Source organism: Tachyglossus aculeatus, chromosome 7 (assembly GCF_015852505.1).
Source record: "Tachyglossus aculeatus isolate mTacAcu1 chromosome 7, mTacAcu1.pri, whole genome shotgun sequence".
NCBI lineage: Eukaryota > Metazoa > Chordata > Mammalia > Monotremata > Tachyglossidae > Tachyglossus > Tachyglossus aculeatus.
Window position 1 is genome coordinate 13,929,534 of NC_052072.1, and position 21,264 is coordinate 13,950,797.

The 21,264-nt window shown below is 48.0% G+C and overlaps 2 protein-coding genes across 2 annotated transcripts in view; one reads left to right on the forward strand and one right to left on the reverse strand.

Moving 5' to 3' along the window:
• Positions 1-12,398, reverse strand: C7H1orf194 (chromosome 7 C1orf194 homolog). The gene is made up of 5 exons (XM_038749272.1): positions 12,220-12,398; positions 3,228-3,344; positions 1,700-1,815; positions 1,221-1,348; positions 1-201 (listed from the first exon to the last, which is right to left on the reverse strand). The coding sequence occupies exons 1-5, from the start codon at positions 12,298-12,300 to the stop codon at positions 131-133; spliced, it is 513 nt and encodes a 170-aa protein (XP_038605200.1). The 5' UTR covers positions 12,301-12,398; the 3' UTR covers positions 1-130.
• A 6,904-nt stretch (positions 12,399-19,302) lies between these two features.
• ELAPOR1 (endosome-lysosome associated apoptosis and autophagy regulator 1) overlaps positions 19,303-21,264 on the forward strand; it is a 101,784-nt gene continuing 99,822 nt past the window's right edge. Inside the window, exon 1 of the mRNA XM_038749273.1 lies at positions 19,303-19,744. Within this exon, the coding sequence (XP_038605201.1) occupies positions 19,595-19,744 (150 nt within the window). The 5' untranslated portion in view covers positions 19,303-19,594. The remainder of the gene's footprint in view (positions 19,745-21,264) is intronic.

Sequence of the window (21,264 nt, forward strand, 5' to 3'; positions counted from 1 at the left end):
AAGTCCTTTAATCAAGAGGAGTAAGAGCCTTGGGTGGCGGCCAAGAACTGACCAGGAGGAGAGATGTCTCCCACGTCCACCCCCCCGCTGTCTCTCCGTACCTCGGTCATCCCCCTGGGGCCTGAGGCCACTATGTGGAGAAGAAGCCACCGTCCATCTTGCGAGAGTAGCCACCATTCGTGGCTGCATTATGAGGAGACACTGCAGGAGGAGACACCGGTGACCGGATTAGCGTCCCAGGAGCAGGATAAGCCCCCGACCGCTGAGAAGCAGTGTGGCCTAGTGGAGAGACCCCTGGCTTGGGAGTCAGAAGGAACTGGGTTCAAATCCTGGCTCTGCCACTTGTCTGCTGCATGACCTCAGGCAAGTTACTTCTCTATGCCTGTTACTTCACCTGTAAAATGGGGATTAAGACTGAACCCCGTGAGGGATGGGGACTGTGTCCAAATGAATTAGCTTGTATCTACCACAATGCCTGGCATATAGTAAGTGTTTAATAAATGCCGTAAAAATACAACAGAAATAAGCTCAGAGCACCTGGAGAATTTGTCTCACAGCAGGGCAAACTCACACAGAGAAGGAATGGAGTTAGGAAGAGCCGAGAGTGAAAGTCGGGGCCTGGAACTACCCTGCCTCCTCAAAGGCCTACCCCTCAATCAATCAATCAATCATATTTATTGAGCGCTTACTGTGTGCAGAGCACTGTACTAAGCGCTTGGGAAGCCTTCAGCCCCTCCCTTCCTCCATCCTAGGATTTGGGTGTACAAGGAACTCAGGCTGGGCTGAGGGGGCTGTTAGCAAGACCCCTGGCCCCTCATCAGTGTCTCTGCCCAAAAGGATGCCAGCTCTTGGGCAGGCGGTCACATGCTGAGTTCCAGAAAATCTTGACTTCATCCTGGGGGTGGGAATGGGTGGGCAGGAGAGGACGCCATGGTGTGCTATAATAATAATAATGATGGTATTTGTTAAGCGCTATGTGCCAAGCACTGTTCTATGCTCTGGAGTAGATAACAAACTAATCAGGTTGTTCCACGTGGGGCTCACAGTCTTAATCCCCATTTTACAGGTGAGGGAACTGAGGCCCAGAGAAGTTGACTTGCCCAAAGTGGCAGAGCAGGATTAGAACCCACAATCTCTGACTCCCAAGCCTGTGCTCTTTCCATTAAGCCATGCTGTTTCTCCTGCATAAGAATGATGCTCCCTGACCCCAGCAGCCTCACCAATGGTCCCCTGGACACTGTGGATCGACTCCTTCTTGGGGTTCACCCAGTGCCTTATGGTCCCCTGGATGGTCTTGTAGGGGAGGACTGGGGGAGGCAGCTCCTCAGGAATGGGCATCTTGAGCCTCCTGAAACAAAGGCAGGAGTTTGGGGCAAGAACCAGGCCGAGCTCAGAAACCTGCCTGGGGAGGAAAAGCCACCCTAGAGTCCAGCAGCCAGTCGCGGAGGGAGGAAGCGGAATGACAACCCAGAGCCCACCTGAGGGGTCAAGCCAACTGGGCAAAGCAGCGGCTGGAGAACCTCTGCCCATCGAGGGCTAAATAACGAACTCTACTCACATTAGAGGCAAGCAGCAGGCACGTTAGTGGGTTTGGGACGTTCGTCCAGCAGCTGGGATCATTCTTGCAGGGCAGGTTGTGGGGCGGGGGGGTCAGAGGCTTGGCCCTTGGGGCCCTCCCACCCCCACCAGGCCCCCTCACCCATGGTCATCGTTGACGGTCTCCAAGTGCAGTAGCACCTGACTGTTGTCCTGCAGGAACCCGCTGTGGTGGTCATATAAGGTTTTTATGCGGAAGTCCAGATCGTCTTTCGGGGCCTGAGGCGAGGGCCGGAGAGTATCGACACGTCACGGATGGGTCTCCCTCTCCCTGTCCAGCTGCCCCCTCAGCGGTCACTCTCCTCTCCCCCCACCAACAATCCCTGGCTCGGCCCCTCTGCGGTCTGCGTTTCTTCCTGCTTCTCCCTGCGTGGCTTCCCAAGCCTGCTCCAGGCTCCCCTGGGCTGAGCCCCACCGCTTCTCCCTATCTTTGGATTGGTTCTCGGGCCAAACTGGGAGGTCTGCAGCTCCTCCCAACTAGCTTCAGAAGAAGGTCAGTCCAAGCCAAAACTGGGGCCCGAGGATAACCTGTTCATTAGAAAAGCAACAGGGTCTAATGGAGAGCACTCGGTCCTCAGAGTCAGAGGACCCAGGATATAATCCTGGCTCTGCCACTTGTCTGTTGTGTGACCTTGGGCAAGTCACTTAGCTTCTCTGGGCTTCAGTTACCTCATCTGTAAAATGGGGATGGAGACCGTGAGCCCCATGTGGGACTAGACTGTGTCTGACCTGATTTGCTTGAAGCTATCCCAGCACTCAGTACAGCGCCTGGCACATAGTGCTTTGCAAATACTTTTTTCAAATATGGCCAGGTTCCCCCCACCCCCCAGTATCATTCATTCATTCATTCAATCATATTTATTGAGCACTTACTGTGTGCAGAGCACTGTACTAAGCGCTTGGGAAGTACAAGTCGGCAACATATAGGGGCGGTCCCTACCCAATTGTCACTCGTACCTCTCTCGGGAGGTGAACGGGCAGGTAGCCACCTTCCTCTTTCACTGCTCTAACTGAACTCATGTCTCCGAGTCACTTTTCCTATAACAATAATAATAATGATGATGATGACATTTATGAAATGCTCACTATGTGCAAAGCACTGGGGAGATTACAAGGTGATCAGGTTGTCCCACGGGGGAGTCACAGTCTTCATCCCCATTTTACAGATGAGGTCACTGAGGCACAGGGAAGTGAAGCCACTTGCCCAAAGTCACACAGCGGATAATTGGCGGAGCCGGGATTTGAACCCCTGACCTCTGACTCCAAAGCCCCGGCTCTTTCCACTGAGCCACGCTGCTTTAAGTTCCAATTTATTGCTCACTGCCAAGTGCTTATCATAGGGTTCTTGCAGCCGGTAAATCCTGGCGGTGAGGATGGCATCAGAACCAAACTGCGAATTTTCTCTCTCTCTAAAAGAGTCTCCTCAGGTACTCGTGAGGGGAGGGAATATGGTGGCTCGACATTCATTTGGTTCAGCCATCTTTCTGCCAGGGCTACTAGGATGACGCCACCCCGACTCTCCGGGTGTAGCATGGCAGTGCCTCCCAGAAACCAAATTGGCTAAGGAGTTCTTGACTGGTTCTTAGAGACATTCCCGGCGGTGGAAGGGAATGGCATCTTCAGACTTTTACCTGTGGCTCAAAGTAATTCACATCCTTCCTGATGCTGGCGAGAGTGGGCGTCGTGTGCAGCCGGTGCCAAGGGTCTTTCTGCTGGGCGAGGTGGGTGGGAGATGTGTAAGGGGCTTTCTGGAAGACAAGAGCCAAAGCTAAGGAAAAGGCTACAAAAGAAATCCAATGGTCTGAGTTTCCATAACCATTCATTCAATCATACTTATTGAGCGCTTACTGTGTGCAGAGCACTGGACTAAGCGCTTGGGAAGTCCAAGTTGGCAACATATAGAGACGGTCCCTACCCAACAATGGGCTCACAGTCTAGAAGGGGGGGACAGACAACAAAACAAAACATGTGCACAGGTGTGGCTCAGTGGAAAGAGCCTGGGCTTTGGAGTCAGAGTTCATGGGTTCGAATCCCGGCTCCGCCAATTGTCAGCTGTGTGACTGTGGGCAAGTCACTTCACTTCTCTGTGCCTCAGTTACTTCATCTGTAAAATGGGGATTAAGACTGTGAGCCTCACGTGGGACAACCTGATGACCTTATATCTACCCCTGTGCTTAGAACAGTGCATGGCACACAGTAAGTGCTTAGCAAATACCAACATTATTATTATTCTCTGTGCCTATGTTAACTTATATGGGAAAGGGACCATATTCCAACTGATTACTTTGTATCTGCCCTACTGCTTAGAACAGTGCCTGACACATAGCACTTAACAAATACCATTTTTAAAAAAAGATACCAGGAACTAGAGTGGAATGAGAACCATTCCCAATGGTTCACTCCCACAGCCACCCCTCTCTTGGGCTTTCTTTTTTTAATTCATACTTACTAAGCATTTACTATGTGCCAGGGCACTCTTCTAAACACTGGACTAGAGAGAAGATAAACAGGTTGGACACAGTCCCTGTCCCACATGGGGCTCCCAGTCTAAATTGGAGGAAGGAGGATTTAATCTCCATTTTACTGATGAAGTAACTGAGGCACAGAGAAGTGAAGTCCCTGTCCCACATAGGGCTCCCAGTCTCAATCTCCATTTTACAGATGAGGTAACCGAGGCCCAGAGAAGTGAAGTGGCTTGCCCAAGGTCACACAGCAGACAAGTGGCAGAGCTGGGATTAGAACCTGGGTCCTCTGATTACCAGGACCGTGCTCCTTTCATTCATTCATTCATTCAATCGTATTTATTGAGCGCTTACTGTGTGCAGAGCACTGTACTAAGCGCTTGGGAAGTACAAGTTGGCAACATATAGAGCCAATCCCTACCCAACAGCGGGCTCACAGTCTAGAAGGGGGAGTCAGACAACAAAACAAAACATATTAACAAGATAAAATAAATAGAATAAATATGTACAAATAAAATAGAGTAATAAATATGTACAAACATATATACACTTGCACTAGACTACGCTGCTTTTTGCCCAGATTGTATCTAAAACAGCAAGCATATCTAGACTCTTCGCTACGTACACCACTGGTTTTCTTTGAGTGCTTCCTTTCAGTCATGATATTTGTTAACCATGTTTAATCAATCAATCACTTTTATTGAGCACTTACTGTGTGCAGAGGACTGTACTAAGCGCTTGGGAGAGTACACTACTACAGAGTTGGTAGACATGTTCCCTGCCCACAAGGAGTTTACAGTCGAGAGGGGGAGACAGACTTTAACATAAATAAATAAATAATGGGTATGTTCGTAAGTCCTGTGGGGCTGATGTGGGGGGGTAAATAAAGGGTTCAAATCTAAGTGCAAGGGCAACACAAAAAGTGAGCGAGAGAATTGGAAATAAGTGCTTCGTTGGGTAAGGCCTCTTGAAGGAGATGTGCTTTTAATAAGACTTTGAAGGATGGGAGGGTGTGAGTTCGTTGTGGACAGAAAATGTGTCTGTTGTTGGATTGTACTCTCCCAAGCGCTTAGTGTAGTCTTTTCGCACAGTAAGCACTCAATAAATATGATTGAATGAATGAATGAAAGAGAATGTCTTTCGGATGTGAGGAGGGAAGGAGTTCCATGCCGGAAGCAAGAAATGGGCAAGAAGTCGGAGTCGACAGAGGTGAGATCGAGATATGGTGAGTAGGTGGGCAATAGAGCGAAAAGTGCAGGCTCGGTTGAAGTCAGAAATCAGAGAGGTAATGAAGGAGGGGGCAAGGTGATGGAGCGCTTTAAAGCCAATTGCCAGATGGTTCTGTTTGATGCCGATGTGGAGGGGCAACCACTGGAGGTGCTTGAGGAGTGGGGAGACATGGACTGATTGATTTTTTTAGAAAAAAATGACCCAGGCAGCATCGTGAAGTATAGACTGAAGTGGGGAGAGACAGGAGGCGGGGAGGTAGGTTAGCAAGGAGGTTGAGGCAGTAATCAAGACAGGATAGGAAAATTGCTTGGATTACATAGTGGTAGTCCGCTCTCTCATTCACCCCTCACATCCAAGCCGTCACCAAAACCTGCCGGTCTCAGCTCTGCAACATTGCCAAGATCCGCCCTTTCCTCTCCATCCATACCGCTACCCTGCTTGTTCAAGCTCTCATCCTATCCCGTCTGGACTACTGCATCAGCCTTCTCACTGATCTCCCATCCTCGTGTCTCTCTCCACTTCAATCCATACTTCATGCTGCTGCCCGGATTATCTTTGTCCAGAAACTTTCTGGGCATATTACTCCCCTCCTCAAAAATCTCCAGTGGCTACCAATCAATCTACGCATCAGGCAGAAACTCCTCACCCTGGGCTTCAAGGCTGTCCATCACCTCGCCCCCTCCTACCTCTCCTCCCTTCTCTCCTTCTACAGCCCACCCCGCACCCTCAGCTCCTCTGCCGCTAATCTCCTCACCGTACCTCGTTCTCGCCTGTCCGGCCATCGACCCCCGGCCCACGTCATCCCCCGGGCCTGGAATGCCCTCCCTCTGCCCCTCCACCAAGCTAGCTCTCTTCCTCCCTTCAAGGCCCTGCTGAGAGCCCACCTCCTCCAGAAGGCCTTCCCAGACTGAGTCCCTTCCTTCCTCTCCCCCTCGTCCCCCTTTCCATCCCCCCCATCTTACCTCCTTCCCTTCCCCACAGCACCTGTATATATGTATATATGTTTGTACACGTTTATTACTCTATTTATTTTACTTGTACATATCTATTCTATTTATTTTATTTTGTTAGTATGTTTGGTTTTGTTCTCTGTCTCACCCTTTTAGACTGTGAGCCCACTGTTGGGTAGGGACTGTCTCTATATGTTGCCAATTTGTACTTCCCAAGCGCTTAGTACAGTGCTCTGCACATAGTAAGCGCTCAATAAATACGATTGATGATGATGATGATGATGATGGTAGCAGTTTGGATGGAGAGGAAAGGATGACTTTTAGCAATAATGAGAGGGTTGAACTGAGAGGATTTGGTGACACTCAATATGTGGGTTGAAAGAGAGAGAAGATTGTTAACTAGGTTCTGGTGGGTTGGTTTGTAAACTCGGCTTAAACAAGATTTCTATCTTCCCCATTCAAATGTAAGCTCCCAATGGGAAGGGAATGAACCTCGAGCAGCCATTGTTTTTCCTAAATGCTTATTATCAATCAATCAATCAATAGTATTTATTGAGTACTTACTGTGTGCAGACTACCTTAATAAGCTCTTCATCTTCTACAATATAATAGAGTTAATAGGCATGATCCCTGCCCATAAAGAGCTTACAGTCTAGCAGGGAAGACAGACATTAAAATAAATTACAGATAGGGGAAGTGGCAGAATATAAGGATATTTACATAAGTGCTGTGGGCCTGAGGTGTGTATCAAAGTGCTTAAGGGAGTATCAAAGTACTTTTTATATAATAGGGTATAGCATTCAGTAGACTAAATAAATACCACTACTACCACTGCGACCTCTGAACTTGAATTGTCGCCCTCTCCTTTTTAAAGATTCGCTAATTGGAGAGCTTGGGGTTTCAGCCGTCCACAAGTTTTTATCCAAATCCCCCACCTGGCTCGACACAGGACTCCGGAAAGCAAGAAAATTATCCTGGAAGATTACCAAGGCAGTGTCAACTCCTAGAGCATCATAGAAGGAAAAATAAAGTAGGGAGGAAAATGGGAGAGAACAATGTTGCTGGGTTGTTGCACAACTCATAGCCATATTTACTTGCTGGGTAAATAAGGCTGGCTCTTTTCATTGGAACCCATCATTAGCTGTTTACTAAATAGCTTACAGGTAGATTGAAGGTATTTTTCCATCTTCACAAATGTCACCCAGTCTATAAATTTGTGTAAGGGCCACCACTCACATATATCAGTGTCGTCCATCCAAACCTTTTGCTACCCAGGTACTCTAGTTCTCGCCTTACTCTGCTGAACTCTTCCAAATGCTCAGTATAGTGTTTTGCACCCAGAAAGTACTCCATAAATATCACTGATTGCTTAATAATAATGACATTTATTAAGCGCTTACTATGTGCAAAGCAATTAATCAATCAATCAATCATATTTATTGAGCACTTACTGTGTGCAGAGCACTGTACTAAGCACTTGGGAAGTACAAGTTGGCAACATATAGAGACAGTCCCTACCCAACAGTGGGCTCACAGTCTAAAAGGGGGAGACAGAGAACAAAACCAAACATACTAACAAAATAAAATAAATAGAATAGATATGTACAAGTAAAATAAATAAATAGAGTAATAAATATGTACAAACATATATACATATATACAGGTGCTGTGGGGAAGGGAAGGAGGTAAGATGGGGGATGGAGAGAGGGATGGGGGGAGAGGAAGGAAGGGGCTCAGTCTGGGAAGGCCTCCTGGAGGAGGTGAGCTCTCAGTAGCGTCTTGAAGGGAGGAAGAGAGCTAGCTTGGCGGATGGGCAGAGGGAGGGCATTCCAGGCCCGGGGGAGGACGTGGGCCGGGGGTCGATGGCGGGACAGGCGAAAACGAGGCACGGTGAGGAGATTAGCGGCAGAGGAGCGGAGGGTGCAGGGTGGGCTGTAGAAGGAGAGAAGGGAGGTGAGGTAGGAGGGGGCGAGGTGATGGACAGCCTTGAAGCCAAGGGTGAGGAGTTTCTGCCTGATGAGCAGATTGATTGGTAGCCACTGGAGATTTTTGAGGAGGGGAGTAACATGCTCAGAGCGTTTCTGGACAAAGACAATCTGGGCAGCAGCATGAAGTATGGATTGAAGTGGGGAGAGGCATGAGGATGGGAGATCAGAGAGAAGGCTGATACAGTAGTCCAGATGGGATAGGATGAGAGCACTGTTCTAAGCGCTGAGGAGGTTACAAGGTGACCAGTTTGTCCCACCTGGAGCTCACAAACTAAATCCCCATTTTACAGATGAGGTAACTGAGGCACAGAGAAGTTAAGTGACTTGCCCAAAGTCACACAGCTGACAAATGGCAGAGCCAGGATTTGAACCCCTGATCTCTGACTCCAAATACCGTGCCCTTTCCACTGAGCCATGCTGCTTCTCTTGCTGTTTTTCTGGTGATTCCCCATTTCAGGAGACTCTAAGCTTACAAAGCAGCTGCCAGCAACAGAAACTCTCGTTTCGTTCTCCCCCATGCTCCCAGAAATCCACGAAAACTAGGTTTATTAGAAACCTCTGAAGTCTGCCACCTAATTAGCTTTAGACCCTTCTGGGCCCATGGGGAGGTGTGCTAACATGCACAACTGCATGAAACGCCCAGAGCCACGGATCAGATCTGTAAAAAGGGCACAGGTCATTTTCTCAGGGGTTCCAGAGAAGCAGCGTGGCTCGGTGGAAAAAACACGGGCTTTGGAGTCAGAGGTCATGGGTTCAAATCCCGGCTCCACCACTTGTCAACTGTGTGCCTTTGGGCAAGTCACTTCACTTCTCTGGGCTTCAGTTCCCTCATCTGTAAAATGGGGATGAAGACTGTGAGCCCCACGTGGGACAACCTGATCACCTTGTAAATTCCCCAGCGCTTAGAACAGTGCTCTGCACATAGTAAGCGCTTAATAAATGCCATTATTATTATTATTATTCCAGGAAGTCATCACTCACTGCTCCAAATCCCTGCAGGTTGGCCTCAGGCACTAAGTTAGAGAGGCAATTGCCACAGGGCACAGAGGACAAGGGGCAGCAGATGAAAATCCAACAGCACCCAGCCACCGAGAGTGATGCCTGCTGGAACAGGGAGCAAAAGAAAGTGGGTCAGGAGTCGCCCCAGAGAAACACTGAAGTTTCTGGGGTTCAAATAGACTTCTGTATGATGTCATTACATGATACTGCATGTATCTGCAGTGGAACAATGACATCATATGGAATGGGACTGAGAGATGGGATTTTTCCCCGCCTCAGGGCAGCTGATGTCTGAAACTCTCTCTGAGTGGGGGCAATGAGGTCTGCTTTGATTTCACCTTACGGTAGGATGTTTGAAGATGAAAGGAGTCAGGTAATTACCCTTAAGTTCCTTTTCAAATGCTATTTTTCCTTCCAGATGCCTCTGGGAGAAGCTTCGTAGTAATAATGGTATTTTTTAATGGTATTTGCTAAGCCCTTACTATGTGTCAGGCATTGTTCTAAGCGCTGAGGTAATAACAGTAATAATAATAATAAGTATGGTATTTGTTAAGCGATTACTATGTGCTAGGCGCTATTCTAAGTGCTGGGGTGAATACATGCAAACCAGATTTGTCAGCTATGTGACTTTGGGCAAGTCACTTAACTTCTCTGAGCCTCAGTTACCTCATCAGTAAAATGGGGATTAAGACTGTGAGCCCCCCGTGGGACAACCTGATCACCTTGTAACCTCCCCAGCGCTTAGAACAGCGCTTTGCACATAGTAAGCATTTAATAAATGTAATTATTATTATTATTAGGTTGGACACAGTCCCTGTCCCATATGGGGCTCACAATCTCAATCCCCATTTTACAGATGTGGTAACTGAGGCACAGAGAAGCGAAGTGACTTGCCCAAGGCCACTCAGCAGACAAGTGGCGGAGGGGGGATTAGAACCCATGACCCGCTGATTCCCAGGCTCTGGCTCTATCCTCTACACAATCTCCTCCAGTTCTCCATCCCCCGTTCGTATCTGCCAATGGTGCCCCAGTCGCCAGGCCATTGCTGGCCTTCCCAACCCCTCAGAGGGAAGAAAAAGCATCAGAGAGATGTCAGGGAAACCTGGTGACAATCGGATCCCTTCCACATCAAGCTGGTTGTGGACAGGGACTGTGTCTGTTTATTGTCACATCGTACTCGCCCAAGTGCTTTGTACAGTACTTTGCACACAGTAAGCGCTCAATTAATACAATTGAATGAATTGAATGAATACAATCCAACCCACACACCTCATTCCTCTTACACCAATCTAATGTACACTTAGTGCTCTGCACATAGTAAGCACTTAATAAATGCCATTATTATTATTATTATTATTATTATTACCCTGATCTCCTGTCTCTTCCTGTTGATCCCTTGCTTGCGTCCTTCCTTCTGCTCTGAATTCCTCTCCCTCTCCATATTTGGAGAAGCAGCGTGGCTCAGTGGAAAGAGCCCGGGCTTTGGAGACAGAGGTCATGGGTTCAAATCCCAGCTCCGCCAATTGTCAGCTGTGTGACTTTGGGCAAGTCACTTCACTTCTCTGTGCCTCAGTTACCTCATCTGTAAAATGGGGATGAAGACTGTGAGCCCCCCATGGGACAACCTGATCACCTTGTAACCTCCCCAGCACTTAGAAAAGTGCTTTGCACATAGTAAACGCTTAATAAATGCCATTATTATTATTATTATTACCCTATCTCCTGTCTCTCCCTGTTGATCCCTTGCTTGCATCCTTCCTTCTGCTCTGAATTCCTCTCCCTCTCCATATTTGACAAACCACTGCTCTATCTTCAAAGCCCTACTAAAATCGCATCTCCTCCAGGAAGCCTTCCCTAATAATCTCTCATCTCCCGATCCTATTTCTTCCCCTACTGCTCATCTATGCGCTTGAGTCCATGCTCCCTAAGCACTTAGCAACACATTTCACTTCCTATCCCCATAGCACTTATGCAAATGTCTTTAAACTCTGTCGCTTCTCCCTACTTGTAATTTATTTTGGAGTCTGTGCCCTCCACGCTAGACTGAAAGCTAATCATCATCATCATCATCAATCGTATTTATTGAGCGCTTACTGCGTGCAGAGCACTGTACTAAGCGCTTGGGAAGTACAAGTTGACAACATATAGAGACAGTCCCTACCCAACAGTGGGCTCACAGTCTAAAAGGGGGAGACAGAGAACAAAACCAAACATACTAACAAAATAAAATAAATACAACAGATATGTACAAGTAAAATAAATAAGTGGAGTAACAAATATGTACAAACATATATACAGGTAATGAGGCAAAGATCATTCATTCATTATTATTATTATTATTCTCTGTGCCTCAGTTACCTTACCTGTAAAATGGGGATTAAGACTGTGAGCCCCCCGTGGGACAACCTGTTCATCACCTTGTACACCCCCCAGCGCTTAGAACAGTGCTTTGCACATAGTAAACGCTTAATAAATGTCATTATTATTATTATTCTCTGTGCCCCAGTTACCTCATCTGTAAAATAGGGATTAAGACTGTGAGCCCCCCGTGGGACAACCCGTTCATCACCTTGTAACCACCCCAGCGCTTAGAACAGTGCTTTGCACATAGTAAGCGCTTAATATCCCCCCTCCTCCCCCTCTCCACCCCCCCGCCTTACCTCCTTCCCCTCCCCACAGCACGTGTATATATGTATATATGTTTGTACGTATTTATTACTCTATTTATTTGTACATATTTATTCTATTTATTTTATTTTGTTAATATGTTTTGTTTTGTCGTCTATCTCCCCCTTCTAGACTTTGAGCCCGCTGCTGGGTAGGGACCGTCTCTAGATGTTGCCAACTTGGACTTCCCAAGCGCGTGGTCCAGTGCTCTGCACACAGTAAGCGCTCAATACATACGATTGAATGAATGCCATTATTATTATTATTATTATTATTAAGAGCTAGAGACAGTCCCTAGCCAACAAGGGGCTCCCGGCTGGAGCGTACCTGGGAGCTCCTGGGCTGGCCCGGGAAGGAGTCCTCGTTGTGGAGTTTGGGGTAGGGATGGGGGTCCCGGGTCGGTGGCATGGAGGGAGCCCAGAAACCCGCCCTGCAGCTGGGAGGAGGCAGGGCAGGAGAGGAGAGGACAGGAGAGGAGACAAGAGAGGAGAGGAGAGGACAGGAGAGGTCAGGAGAGGGCAGGAGAGGAGAGGACAGGAGAGGACAGGAGAGGAGAGGATGGAGCCGGCCGGCCGCTGCAACAGCTTGTTTGGAAACGCCGGCGGCGGTTGCCAGGCAACCAGCCCGCTCTCCTCCCCCCGCCTCGTCCCCCGCCGGCCTGACCTGCCAGGGGCGCCCCCTAGCGTCCGCCGAGGAAAAGGGTCGCGGGGGGGGGGGTCGGGCCGGTGGCGCCCCCCCCCTCCCACCCCCGGACTGTGACCTCATTCATTCAATCGTATTTAATTAATTTCCGTATTTGTTAATAATAATAATGATGATGATAATAATGGCAGCGCTTACTATAATTAATAATTATTATAATTGTTATAATATATGACTATGAAATAATATATTATATTGTAATATGATATGATGTGATATAATGGAATATAATATAATGTGATGCAATATAATATAATATGACATAACATAATACAATATAATATAATGTAACATGATACAACACAACATAATATAATATAATATAACATAACATGATATAATATAATATAACATAATATAATATAATATAATATAATATAACATAATATAATATAATAATATGATATAATACAATCAACATGATATAACGAGTTGTCTACACGCGCTGCCTAGAATTCCTCAACAACAACTCTCTCCTCGACCCCCTCCAGTCTGGCTTCCATCCCCTTCATTCCACGGAAACTGCCCTCTCAAAGGTCACCAATGACCTCCTGCTTGCCAAATCCAACGGCTCCTACTCTGTCCTAATCCTCCTCGACCTCTCAGCAGCCTTTGACCCTGTGGACCACCCCCTTCTCCTCAACACGCTATCTGACCTTGGCTTCACAGACTCCGTCCTCTCCTTGTTCTCCTCTTATCTCTCCAGTCGTTCTTTCTCAGTCTCTTTTGCAGGCTCCTCCAACCCCTCCCATCCTCTTACTGTGGGGGTTCCCCAAGGTTCAGTGCTTGGTCCCCTTCTGTTCTCGATCTACACACCTCATTTGCTCCCATGGCTTCAACTATCATCTCTACGCTGATGACACCCAGATCTCCATCTCTGCCCCTGCTCTCTCCCCCTCTCTCCAGGCTCGTATCTCCTCCTGCCTTCAGGACATCTCCATCTGGATGTCTGCCCGCCACCTAAAGCTCAACATGTCGAAGACTGAACTCCTTGTCTTCCCTCCCAAACCTTGTCCTCTCCCTGACTTTCCCATCTCTGTTGACGGCACTACCATCCTTCCCGTCTCACAAGCCCGCAACCTTGGTGTCATCCTCGACTCCGCTCTCTCATTCACCCCTCACATCCAAGCCGTCACCAAAACCTGCCGGTCTCAGCTCCGCAACATTGCCAAGATCCGCCCTTTCCTCTCCATCCATACCGCTACCCTGCTCACTCAAGCTCTCATCCTATCCCGTCTGGACTACTGCACCAGCCTTCTCTCTGATCTCCCATCCTCGTGTCTCTCTCCACTTCAATCCATACTTCATGCTGCTGCCCGGATTATCTTTGTCCAGAAACACTCTGGGCGTATTACTCCCCTCCTCAAAAATCTCCAGTGGCTACCAATCAATCTGCGCATCAGGCAGAAACTCCTCACCCTGGGCTTCAAAGCTCTCCATCACCTCGCCCCCTCCTACCTCACCTCCCTTCTCTCCTTCTCCAGCCCAGCCCGCACCCTCCGCTCCTCTGCCGCTAATCTCCTCACCGTACCTCGTTCTCGCCTGTCCCGCCATCGACCCCCCAGCCCACATCATCCCCCGGGCCTGGTATGCCCTCCTTCTGCCCCTCCGCCAAGCTAGCTCTCTTCCTCCCTTCAAGGCCCTACTGAGAGCTCACCTCCTCCAGGTGAGCTTCCCAGACTGAGCCCCTTCCTTCCTCTCCCCCTCATCTCCCTCTCCATCCCCCACATCTTACCTCCTTCCCTTCCCCACAGCACCTGTATATATATTTGTACATATTTATTACTCTATTTATTTATTTATTTATTTTACTTGTACATATCTATCCTATTTATTTTATTTTGTTAGTATGTTTGGTTTTGTTCTCTGTCTCCCCCTTTTAGACTGTGAGCCCACTGTTGGGTAGGGACTGTCTCTATATGTTGCCAATTTGTACTTCCCAAGCGCTTAGTACAGTGCTCTGCACATAATAAGCGCTCAAGAAATATGATTGATTGATTGATTGATATAATATAATATGGCATAGTATAATATAATATAACATAATATAGTATAAAATAATATAATATAACAGAATATAACATAACATAATAATATAATATAATATAATAAATATAATATAATGCAATATAATATAATACTTAAGTGCTTACTATATGCAAAGCACTGTTCTAAGCACTGGGAGCACTCTTCTAAGCGCTGGGAATAATAATGGCATTTATTAAGTGCTTACTATGCACAAAGCACTGTTCTAAGATCTGGGAGCACTCTTCTAAGTGCTGGGAATAATAATGGCATTTATTAAGCGCTTACTATGTGCAAAGCCCTGTTCTAAGCACTGGCAGCACTCTTCTAAGCACTGGGAATAATAATGGCATTTATTAAGCGCTTACTATGTGCAAAGCACTGTTCTAAGCTCTGGGAGCACTCTTCTAAGCGCTGGGTATAATAATGGCATTTATTAAGTGCTTACTATGTGCAAAGCACTGTTCTAAGTGCTGGGGAGGTTACAAGGTGATCAGGTTCTCCCTCGTGGGGCTCACAGCCTTAATCCCCATTTCACAGATGAGGTAACTGAGGCCCAGAGAAGTGAAGTGACTTGCCCAAAGTCACACAGCTGACAATTGGTGGAGCCAGAATTCGAACCCATGACCTCTGACTCCAAAGCCCATGCTCTTTCCACTGAGCCATGCTGCTTCTCTCACTATGTGCCAAGTAGCATTCTAAGCACGGGGGGAGATAAAAGGTGATCAGGTTGTCCCACGGGGGGCTCACAGATCTTAATCCCCATTTTCCAGATGAGGTAACTGAGGCCCAGAGCAGTGAAGTGACTTGCCCAAAGTCACACAGCTGACAAGCTGCAGAGGCAGGATTAGAACCCATGACCTCTGACTCCCAAGTCCGCGCTCTTTCCACTGAGCCAGGCTGCTGCTTTATTGAGCGCTTTATTGAGCGCTTACTGTGTACAGAGCACTGGACTAAGCGCTTGGGAAGTACAGTTCGGCAACAGATAGAGACGGTCCCTACCGAACAACAGGCTCCCAGTCTTGAAGGGGGAAAAATAAGGCCCAGAGAGAGCAAGTGACTTAATAATATTTATGGTATTTGTTAAGCACTTACTATGTGCCAAGCAACAGTCTAAGCACTGGGGTAAATACAAGGTATTCAGGTTGTCCCCCGTGGGGCTCACAGTCTTAATCCCCATTTTCCAGATGAGGTAACTGAGGCCCAGAGACGTGAAGTGCCTTATCCAAGCAGACAAGTGGAGGAGCCGGAATTAGAACCCATGACCTTCTGACTCCCAGGACCATGCTCTATCCACTAGGCCATGCTGCTTCTCGTTATGGGCAGAAATGTGTCTGTTTGTTGTTATAGTGTACTCTCCCATGTGCTTAGTACGGTGTTTTGAACACAGTAAGCGCTCAAGAAATATGATTGAATGAATGAATGAATGAATGAATGGGTCGGAGGCCGAGATTTAGGGATTTTTTGACCGGCACCATGGGCACAAGTGGGGAGGAACTTCAGGAATCTTGGGGCTTGTGGGGGGCTGACTGTCAGTTCATTCATTCATTCAATCGTATTTATTGGGCGCTTACTGTGTGCACAGCACTGTACTAAGTGCTTGGGAAGTACAAGTCGGCAACATGTAGAGACGGTCCCTATCAATCAGTCAATCAATCAATTGTATTTATTCAGCGCTTACTGTGTGCAGAGCACTGTACTAAGCGCTTGGGAAGTACAAGTTGGCAACATATAGAGACAGTCCCTACCCAACAGTGGGCTCACAGTCTAGAAGGGGGAGACAGAGAACAAAACAAAACATATTAACAAAATAAAATAAATAGAATAGATATGTACAAGTAAGATAAATAAATAAATAGAGTTATAAATATGTACAAACATATATACATATATACAGGTGCTGTGGGGAAGGGAAGGAGGTAAGACAAGGGGGATGGAGAGGGGGACGAGGGGGAGGTCCTACCTCACCTCCCTTCTCTCCTTCTCCAGCCCAGCCCACACCCTCCATTCCTCTGCCACCGCTAACCTCCTCACTGGGCCTCGTTCCCGCCTGTCCCGCCGTCGACCCCCAGTCCACGTCCTACCTCTGGCCTAGAATGCCCTCCCTCCAAACATCCACCAAACAAGCTCTCTTTCTCCCTTCAATGCCCTACTGAGAGCTCACCTCCTCCAGGAGGCCTTCCCACACTGAGCCCCTCCTTTTCCTCTGCTCCTCCTCCCCTCCCCATCACCCCTACTCCCTCCCTCTGCTCTACCCCCTTCCCTTTCCCACTCCACAGCACTTGTGTATATTTGTATATATCTATTGTTCTATTTATTTTATTAATGATGTGTATATATCTATAATTCTGTTTATCTATTCTGATGGTATTGATGCCTGTCTACTTGTTTTGTTTTGTTGTCTGTCTCCCTCTTCTAGACTGTGAGCCCGTTGTTGCGTAGGGATTGTCTCTATTATTTTATTAATGATGTGTATATATCTATAATTCTGTTTATCTATTCTGATGGTATTGATGCCTGCCTACTTGTTTTGTTTTGTTGTCTGTCACCCCCTTCTAGACTGTGAGCCCGTTGTTGGATAGGGATTGTCTCTATCTGTTGCCGAATTGTACTTTCCAAGTGCTTAGTACGGTGCTCTGTGCACAGTAAGCGCTCAATAAATACGATTGATTGAATGAATGAATGCATGAATACGTGAATGAATGAATGAATGAATGAATGAATGAATGAATGAACTCTCCCATCATCACCCCGCTAACGGAACCCTGGCGTCAGTTGCCCGCGAGTTCCATTCTCTCCAGCATCAGAAGAGATTTAAATTACTTTGAGCTAGAGGTAAAAAGCCTGGAAATGTCATTTCCTTCCGCCTCTAGGAACTAATCAACAATTACTTGTCCAATTGGTTTCTGGAAGAATAGTGCTATACTAAACCCGAGGGGATGCCTGTGTCCCAGGAAGAGCCAAATGAATGTTGAATGCAGAACTATGAAAGGAGGCTTGTTTGAAGAGGTGATGGGGCAAGGAATAAAAAGGAAGCGAGGGAAAGAAAGAGGGAAATTGGAAGTGAGAGGAGGGAGGGAAAGAGAGGGAGAAAGGAAGAGGAGAAGTGGCCTAGTGCAAAGAGAACAGGACTGGAAATCAAAGAGATGTGGTTTCTAATTCAGGCTCCACCACTTGCCTGCTGTGTGACCTAGGGCAAGTCATTTCACTTCTCTGGGCCTCAATTCCCTCCTCTGTAAAATGGGGATGAAATATTTGTTCTCCTCCCCTTTAGACTGTGAATCCCATGAGGAATAGGGACTGTGCCATATCAGCGTCTAGCACAGGGCTTGGTACATAGTCAGGGCATAACAAATATGACTTTAAGGAGTAAGAAAGGCAGCGTGAATGACTGCATTCGCTATACACTCCATTTTCAACTCCACAGCACTTACGTATATAACTTTGATATATACTATAAAGTATTTGTATTAATGCCTTTCTCCCCATCTATAATAATAATAATGATGGCATTTATTAAGCACTAACTATGTGCAAAGCACTGTTCTAAGCGCTGGGGAAGTTACAAGCAGATCAGGTTGTCCCACGGGGGATCACAGTCTTAATCCCCATTTTCCAAATGAGGTAACTGAGGCACAGAGAAGTGAAGTGACTTGCCCAAAGTCACACATCTGACAATTGGCGGAGGCGGGATTTGAACCCGTGACCCCTGGCTCCAAAGCCCGTGCTCTTTCCACTGAGCCACGCTGCTTCTCTGTACTCTCCTAAGCGCTTAGTACAGTGCTCTGCACATAGAAGCGCTCAGTAATGATGACTATGATGTCGGGAGTGACCGGGGCAGGGTTAGAGAAGGAGGGAAATCAAATGCTAAGAGTTAGAGGCAAGAAAAGAAACGAACCGGAAGCTCGGAGAGGCATTCATTCAATCGTATTTATTGAGCGCTTACTGTGTGCAGAGCACTGTACTAAACGCTTGGGAAGTACAAGTTGGCAACACATAGAGACGGTCCCTACCCAACAAAGGGCTCATAGTCTAGAAGCGGGAGACAGACAACAAAACATGTGGACAGGTGTGAAGTCATCAGAATAAATAGAAATAAAGCTAGATAATAATAATAACGACGGTATTTGTTAAGCGCTTACTATGTGCAAGGCACTGTTCTAAGCACTGGGGGATACAAGGTGATCAGGTTGTCCCACGTGGGGCTGACAGTCTTAATCCCCATTTTACAGATGAGGGAACTGAGGCACAGAGAAGTTAAGTGACTTGCCCAAAGTCACACAGCTGACAATTGCACATCATTAACAAAATAAATTGAACAGTAAATGTGTACAAGTAAAATCAACAGAGTAATCAATCTGTACAAACATATGTACAGGTGCTGTGGGGAGGGGAGGGAGGTAGGGCGGTGGGGGGGATGGGGAGAAGGAGAGGAAAAAGGGGGTTCAGTGTGGGAAGGCCTCCTGGAGGAGGTGAGCTCTCAGTAGGGCTTTGAAGGGTGGAAGAGCGCTAGCTTGGCGGATGTGCGGAGGGAGGGCATTCCGGGCCAGGGGGAGGACGGGGGCCGGGGGTCGACGGCGGGACGGGAGAGAACGCGGTCCACTGAGGCTGTCGGCCTCCGTTTGCCTCGCGCAGGTTGCGCGGCCGGCCCGGCTCGCGGCAGCATCCGGCGAGGACCAACCAGTGCGCTTGGGCCGCCGGCCGTTGCCATGGCGACGGGCAGGTGAGCGTCGGGGGCGTGCGTGGTCCCCCGCCCCGCCCGCGCGGAGCGGTTGCCAGGGCGACGCGGGGAAGGAGGAGGAGGAGGAAGAGGAGGAGGAGACGGATGGGCGGCCCGGCCCTGCCTGCTGCAGGGAGGTGACTGAGGCGAGCCCGGCCCCTTGCCCCCTCCCCTCCGTGCCACCTCCTCCTGCCAGCGGCGGCGGAGGCGGCAACAGTGCCCGACCGGCGGCTGGCCACCTCCAAGGGCAGCCCCATGGCTGGAGGTGGAAGCCCTCTCCATCCCTCGGCCAGAGGCGAACCGGTCCCCGGGAGGATCCCGGGCTGCCTCTTACTCCTGCTGCTGCTCTGGGGAGCCTTCCCCATCACCCAAGGAGTCGAGAAGGAGCTTCATGCCTGCAAAGAGGTACCCACCCTCCCCCAGCCGCCTTCCAGGGAGAGAGAGATCGCGGAGGGGGGAGGGCTCTGGGATACCTGGGCATCAGGCTGCCCCAGATGGCCAAGGGGTTCGGGTCTTCTGGGGATAGGCAGGTGCGTCACCGAAGACCCCGTTTTCCCGAGGAATCCCCTCGCCTGGCATCTCCCCAGACCGAGACGTGGAGGCAGGTCGGGGGAGCCCCAGCACTTTGAAGGTGGGGGATCGCGTGGGGGGAGACCGTCGAGAGGGCAGAGGCGAAAGAGGGTGCTCCTAGTTCAGACTGGCAAAAGACAAGAATAGAAATGGTGGAAAACAATGGGCTAAAAATACCTCAGAAGAGATAAAGATGAAAAGGGGACGTGGAGAATGACAAGACGGGGAGTTTGGAAAGTCAGGGAGGAGGAAGATGACAGCTTGGAGCCGCTGGGTCCAGGAGAAAGTTCCGGTGGCTGGAAGTCAGGAGAACCGAGCTCTGGCTTGGGACCTCTTCCAACTCGCTGAACCTCAGTTTCCTCGACTGTAAAAAGGGAGGAACGATATCGACCTCACAGGACTGATGATGTGCGGGTAAAACGAGAAACTGATGTAACAGTGTTTTGGAAAAATAAAAAAGCCCAGTATAAGTGCAAGAGATCCTGATGATGAGGAGGATGATAATGATGATTTGGAGGTTAAGTCATTATTTCAAGAGAAAACCAGGGTCAGGAGACCAGATAAAGTAAAGTCAGGGTCTCCTCGCTTCTGTAATATTCCCTGTCCCAGCACTGAATATCCAGGGACTGTGTAGGAAATAAACATATTGATGGTTTTTCAGAGACCGATTTATCATCAGTTCAGGGTAGGTGACTGGGAACTATATTCTTCTGTCCCTGATGGAACTTCCTCTACCCCTCTCCCAATCCCTTTTCCTGAATTTCAGAAATGAATTTCCAGAAGCTCCTAAGCCTCTTCACATGGGTTCGGCAACAGAGGAACTAATGTCTCCAGGCAGTGAGGGTCTCCTCAAATTATCTGATTTGAAAATCCTCTCTTTCCTTTTTGGAAAGGTGAGAGAGCTTTGAGAAGGGTTTCAAAATATCTTGGTTTTCGAAAGTATGAAACTCTTAAAATGTTGATTTTGCTTCTGCCCTGAGTAACTTTCCTCTCACCAGATGGTACTACCATTAACAAAAATGTGTGCTCCACTGGGGAAGACTCAGTAAATGCGGACATGAAATTCCTGGAGCTGAGGGGGAGTTAATTTTTGCTTCAGAAGCCCAGGGCACAAGACACCGTAAGGAAGTCCGGGACTAAAAGTTGAGTGTTAAAAGGGCGATTCCTAGATTTTTTCTACTCAGCATCATAAACCACATTTGGAAATTGATTATTAAGTTTTCCAGTGACTCTTTGGTTTTCAGACTCAGCAGAAGTGGTCCTTCCCAAAATAATTTAATATGCCTGGGAAATAAACCATTTCCCCTTTTTTAGTTTGTTTTGAAAATAGGGAGGTCAAATCAGGTGGGACAGAG

Bases quoted from the DNA above. Each gene is read 5' to 3' on its own strand.
- C7H1orf194 (XM_038749272.1), bottom strand. From the start codon at position 12,300: ATGCCACCGACCCGGGACCCCCATCCCTACCCCAAACTCCACAACGAG. The intron at 3,345-12,219 runs GTACGCTCCAGC...CTTGTCTTCCAG, and splicing joins GCCAGCCCAGGAGCTCCCAG to AAAGCCCCTTACACATCTCC. The intron at 202-1,220 runs GTGAGGCTGCTG...CTCCTCCTGCAG, and splicing joins CAGTGTCCAGGGGACCATTG to TGTCTCCTCATAATGCAGCC.